This window comes from Gekko japonicus, unplaced genomic scaffold, assembly GCF_001447785.1.
Source record: "Gekko japonicus isolate JY-2015 unplaced genomic scaffold, Gekko_japonicus_V1.1 scaffold1532, whole genome shotgun sequence".
Taxonomy (NCBI): Eukaryota; Metazoa; Chordata; class Lepidosauria; order Squamata; family Gekkonidae; genus Gekko; species Gekko japonicus.
This window is the reverse complement of record NW_015168093.1, coordinates 377,277-383,420: the sequence shown is the minus strand read 5'-3', so window position 1 is coordinate 383,420 and position 6,144 is coordinate 377,277. Positions and strand designations below refer to the sequence as shown.

Sequence of the window (6,144 nt, the reverse complement as noted above, 5' to 3'; positions counted from 1 at the left end):
CCCCCACCACAGGCCGGCGAATGGGGCCTGGAGGCTCCGTTCGCCAGCTCCCCCCCTCCCCGCCCCCACCACAGCCGTGCGGGGGACAGAGAGGAGGAGGCGACGGGGGGGGGGCTAGCTGCCCGTTGTATCCCCCTGCGCAACGGACCTTGCTCCCTAGTAGTATTATATATAGATTACAGAAAGTGATTATCAGAGCACTGAGCGTTCACACTGGAGCTGTGAACTAAAATTATCTGAAGTAAAGCAAAATTTTAAAGAATACAGTTATAGATATTGCGTCTGTGGCATTCATAGCATTACAGGGATTTCTAAAGATTTGTTTACAATGCTAGGACAATACCATACAGTCATCACAATCCCAGAGAAAGGAGTGATTTCACATCTGTGTGTTTCAATGCTTTGTTGGAGATTATAATAAACAAGGCAAAACTAATGTGGCTTTCTGGAAGGAAGCAACAGTTCTAAGTAAGGAGGAGCAACAAAATCAGGGTATAAAAGAAGGATGGAAGGAGGAAAAGGTAACAAAAGTGAAGACCAAGATAAGAGATACAGGACAGGCCAAATCACACACACACACACACACACAACATTGGCTAAGTTGCTCTGCCTGCACCAAACTTCTGTGAAGTGGATCTTTCATCTGGGTCTAGAGACTGATGAGGCTGTGCACTCTAGACATGATGGAGCGGCAAGAAAGGTTAAATGTCTAGCATGCTTTTTCTTGGAATAAACCTTTCAGTGAATGTTCATGAACGTCCACTTGTACTATCATATTTCCTAAAGCCTTCCATGCACCCAGTCTTATTGTCCTCTCTAACCTAACCTGCACAAAAATAAAGCAGCAGGTTAGCTCAGGGGTGCTCTGTCAAGCGCAGCGTGTGAAAAGCTATCACCTTCTGTGCTCTTCCCTTTCAGGAACATCAAGACATTGGTTCCCAGCATGGAGTTTAGAAATATTTACACCTGGTGAGCCAGGGCAACTGTGGGTAATACTGCTAGGGAAACATATTCAGTGCTCATGTCTTGCTCAGAAGGAATTAACAGTATTGCCAGAAGGAGATAAGTATAAAAGTGTTATTTCATGTGGAAGGCTACACAAAACTAACCTTGTATGAGAGTTTCTCCATCATGGTGTCACTGCGACAATTCGAAGTGTTATACTGCATTTTAGATGGTTCGTCTTCCTTGAACCAGGCTGGAATAAGCCCCCAACGCATGGCTACAAGGACATACTCAGAAGAACTAGAATCCTTTCATAACAAAAACAGAAAGAAAACTTGAGAAGCACTCACAGAGATTACAATTTAGTTAGAAGCTCCTGCCGAATACACTGTGTAAACAGCTGCCAGTGCTGTGCTCATAAAGCCCTTTTCAGAAATCAAAATCCTGCCAATCAGCTGCTTAGCAGTGAAGAGAGACTGAATGCTCCACCTCACTCACCATCCCAATCAGTAGGAGTTTACTCTTTAAGTAGCATGGTTTGTGCACAGTCCCAGATATTGAACTGGGGAGGGGAACCGCATGTGCAGCATGTGTTTGTGCATGTGGCTCCCCATCCACTTAGAGAAATATGCACATGGCCACTAGAAGAAGAAGAGATTGGATTTATACCCTGCCCTTCACTCAGAGCAGCTTACAATCTCCTTCCCTTTCTCTCCCCACAACAGACACCCTGTGAGGTAGGTGGGGCTGAGAGAGCTCTGACTGAGAACTGCTCGTGAGAGATCAGCTCTGACAAAACTTGTGACTGACTCAAGGTCACCCAGCTGGCTGCATGTGAAGGAGTGGGGAATCAAACCCAGTTCTCCCAGATTAGAGTCCACCGCTCTTAACCACTACCCCAAACTACACTAGTTGGGTTGGGGCAAAAGGATCTTCTACTTCTCACCTTTTCCTTTGTTACATAGTGGAAGCTGCAGCCAACTTAGTCAATTCAGTCACTGACTGCTAACAAAAAAAAAACACAAAAAATTGTTTTTATGTTTATAAGAGACCAACAACAACATCATCCTAAACTGCGTTACACCTTTCTTAAGTCCACTGACTTCAATGGACTTAGAAGGGTATGAACTCCACTTAGGATGATACTGCAACTTCTCTCTGTATTTTATGATCTCTCTGCTAGTAGCAGTTTACCAACAGGTTGCTCCAATTCTAGACATCAGCATGATAGCAAAAGCTGCAGAAAGAACTGAAGATACAATGTTTGCAAACTTAACATCTGATGGCAAGCCACAGGATGAGATCACATATGAAACAGAAAAACTGAAGATGACAATATAAAGAGTGGTTCAGGTGGGGTAGCCATGTTGGTCTGAAGCAGCAGAACGATGTCCAAATTCAGAGGCACCTTTAAAACCAACAAAAGTTTCATTCAAGGTATAAGCTTTCATATAAAGACTGATGTTGTAACCAGTAATTTAGTTTTACTAAGTTTTTTCAGCAACATTTTCAGCTCTAGGCTACTCACAAGCCTGCAGCTGCAGACTGTACAGAATTGGCTAGTATTGTTGTAAGAGGTTACTTGCAGGCCAGCACCTTTCTAATTCCAGTAGGGGAGGATTTTAAAATTGCTGTATAACCACTTCAAAGCTTACCTTCCATTATTGCTTGCATTTTTCTCAGTGGAAACAATTGAAACAGACTAACGGGTTTCACTTCTGCTTTTTAACAGTTTCTAGTTAAGTTCACTTTTAGTATTACCATGGTCGGGTGGCTTTAGAACACTTTATTTATGGTTTTTAGCGGAACCAAACACAAATATCAGAAAAACCTTGCTGGCCTTGACTTTTACAAGCATATAGACAGTTTAAAACATCTGAAAATATGGCACTGACTTAACAACAAACCAATGTGTACTTTTGCTGCATAGTAAAATGAACTGAAACAAAATCAATGAAGGATGGCTTCATAGCTTAGGTACTGGACTGCACGAAAAGGCTGCACACCCCCTTCCTCTTTGCCCTCCACACACTATTACTGAATGCAAACTTGCTTCTTCTGCCAGGAGGGAGAGAGCATGCTCTATTGCTCTTGCCTAGCCAACAGAACACAGCACAGCAGCTGCTAGTTCGGGGTCCAGGAGTGGCAGGTGCAGCAGAGGGCAAGGAGTGGTGGGCAGACAGATTAATTTACCATTGTGCTTGGCTTGGGGAACAACTGGTACTCATCCTAGGAGAGTGGAAAAACTGAATGACTGTTCAGCAGCACATATTAAATTCACAAAGGAAAAAAAATCAATTAAATAGCCATTATAGCATCTGTGTGAACTCCTATCTAGAGTGTCTAGGCAGGAAAGGGGAAGAGGAAGCCGTTTGCAAAATGATATGCTTGTAAACATAATCATATGAGCGTTTTTATATTTGTACATGTGCAGTGATTTGCAATGCAATTATTTCAAAATATAACAACTTCCTTGCTTCTAAAAGTGACCTCATGACACAGCACAAGCATCGTTTCCAAGGTTCAAACGATCAACCTCCTGGCATGCTGAAAAACACAATGGACTGTCAATACAGGTCCATGAGCGTATTAATGCTAAAATATTACTGCACATTCATTTTTAAAAAAGGAAATCGTATTACAGCAACCAAGTGGAGAGATCAATGTTTTTAGACTATAGGTAAAAGGAAAGATTAGTGTCTCTTAATTTTCACCAGAACTTTTCCCACTTATGCTTCTGAAACATATGGGAAACTTGGAAATATGCAGACTAAACAAAAATAACTTGTGTACTACACTGCATAATTCTAGTATTCAGCATCCACAGATGCGGTGGTGCCTGCACAACAGCTCCATTCAAATCCTTTAGTTCTGACCCCTTCACTGGGACTGTTGCATATCCTAACCAATAACTTCTGAGGAAGAGATGACAACAGAGGAGGATCACCTTCACAACTGGTTGTACAGACCCATGCAGTTATTAAAATAATTTGATATGAATTCTACATCTTTAGACAAGTTTCATACTTGTATATCAAACCTGTACTCCACTACAAGAACAAAAGATGGTTTAGAAATCTTGGCATGAAGTCTTCCATTGAATACAGAGGTCCCTGCCACACGGCAGGGAAAAAAGCATCCAAAGCGCGGCTTTTAAAAGCCGCACCGAATTAGAGACGCCGCGGCGGGATCCCACGGATTCCCTGAGCTGCGGCGCCGTCGCTCCCCGGCACGATCAGATGCCGGGGAGAAAGCAACGGTGGGAAGGGGAGGCTGGCGAACTGCGCATGCTCACACATGCGCAGTTCGGCCAGGAGCCGGGGATGCGCCGGTGCAAGGACGCGCCGGCGATCCCACGGCTGGGCTTGAGGCGCTCTTCTCCGAAGAACCACCTAGGTAGGTGGTTCTTTTTTGGTGGGGGGTTTTGGGCGGGAGGGACGGATCGGGGACGGACAGGCAACGATTCCCAGATCTTGCCGTGGGATCGTGCCCATTTGCTCCACCCCCGAACCGTCCCTCTCCCGGCCCAAATCCACTTGTGTGACCGGGGACCCAGTAAGCAATTGCTTGGGCGCTAAAGCACTCCTTGGAAGTATGAACATTTCCATTCCTAAATACAGTCCTTGTCAGGGCTTTTGTTCTGGGGGAATGCGCCGGAATGGAGTTCTGGAACCGACAAAATTCTTTTTAAAAATCTTTAAAAGTTCATGAGTTTTCAGTATACAGATTGAAAACTTCATTTCCCTCTTGAGAGTTCCAGCACCTCTTTTTTTTTTCTTTTTTTTTAAGCCCTGGTCCTTGTCAAATGCAACATCATAACAAATATCCCCATTTTGCTAGAACTCCACAGATCACACAGAATTACCCTGATTTGTAAAATTCTGATCATACAGCCATAGATAAAAACACAGATCTATCAACCTTAAATGACCAGATATCTGCCCCAACATACAATTTTTAAAAAATAATACATTAATACAGACGAAACACAATTCAGGGATTCACCTTTTCGAAGTGTTGTTGGGACAGAAGCACAGGATTGATAGACTGAGGACACTTATTGTAGGATGGACTATATTTGTCTGCATTTTTCCATTCAGGGTGTCTCCTCCTCCCCTGCTTATCCCGATATGTGCAGGCCCGACGGATGCCATCTGCTCCCAGAGAAACTGCTGTGCGACCACACATTTTCCAGTAGTGCCCTAAGGAAATCAGATGCACTTAATCAGTGATGCCCCAGTTCTAGAATTCGGGTTGCCAACCTCCAGGTGGGGCCTGGAGCTCTCTTGTTTTTATAACTGGTCTCCAGTTCTCCTGGAGACAATTGCTGCTTTGGAGGGTGGACTCTATGGCATTGTAGAAGAAGAGACTGGATTTATACTCCACCCTTCACTACCGGAAGGAGTCTCAGAGCGGCTTACAATTTCCTTTCCCCTCCCCACAACAAAAACCTTGTGAGGTAGGTGGGGCTGAGAGAGCACCTTCCGGAACTGCTCCTGAGAGAACAGCTCTGAAGGAACTTGTAACTGATCAAAGGTCACACCAGCAGCTGCATGTGGAGGTGTGGGGAATCAAACCTGGTTCTCCCAGATTAGAGTCCATGCTCCTAACCTCTACGCTAAATGCTGAGGTCCCTCCTCTCCCCGAAGCCCACCACCTCCAGGCTCCACCCCTAAGATCTCCAAGTATTTCCCAATCCATACCTGGCAGCCCTATCACACACAGAAGTTTTGTTACTTTCTAGTGAACATTCCATATACATATTTCAGGCTACAGACTTCAATGCACTTTCACCACTCTGTTCTAGAATTTACTGCATGAGTGACTTCCCTGGGACCCAAATTCTCCTTAAGGGTGCAATTTAGGGTTGGGTTTTTTTAATGGATAAACATTACAGACACCAAAAAAGATCCTCATTTGTTTCCAGGATATAAGTGGTAATTCACCTGCTAGAAGATCTCAAAAGCTTCTACCTTGAAAATCTTGTTGGTTCCTAAGGTGCTACCGAACTCTTATCTAACTGTTCAGCTTCAACTCATTAAACGACCTGGGGCAAAACTGAATGAGAGCCAACGTTCGCAGAAACATACTTCACGGGGAAAAACTGCTTAAATACATTTTCATCACGGAAAATGTCCCTGCTTATAGCTAAAGATCATCTGTGGAACAGAACTGCTTGGGTCACTGACCCAAATCAGC

General features: G+C 44.1%; 1 protein-coding gene across 1 annotated transcript in view; it reads right to left on the bottom strand.

Annotated features, from left to right (window-relative positions):
• The window catches only part of HMCES (5-hydroxymethylcytosine (hmC) binding, ES cell-specific), a 10,840-nt gene that overhangs the window by 4,196 nt on the left and 500 nt on the right, over positions 1-6,144 (bottom strand). The window contains exons 2-3 of the mRNA XM_015414745.1: positions 4,951-5,147; positions 1,110-1,253 (exon numbers count right to left, since the gene is read on the bottom strand). Coding sequence (XP_015270231.1) covers positions 1,110-1,253; positions 4,951-5,133 — 327 coding nt within the window. The 5' untranslated portion in view covers positions 5,134-5,147. The remainder of the gene's footprint in view (positions 1-1,109; positions 1,254-4,950; positions 5,148-6,144) is intronic.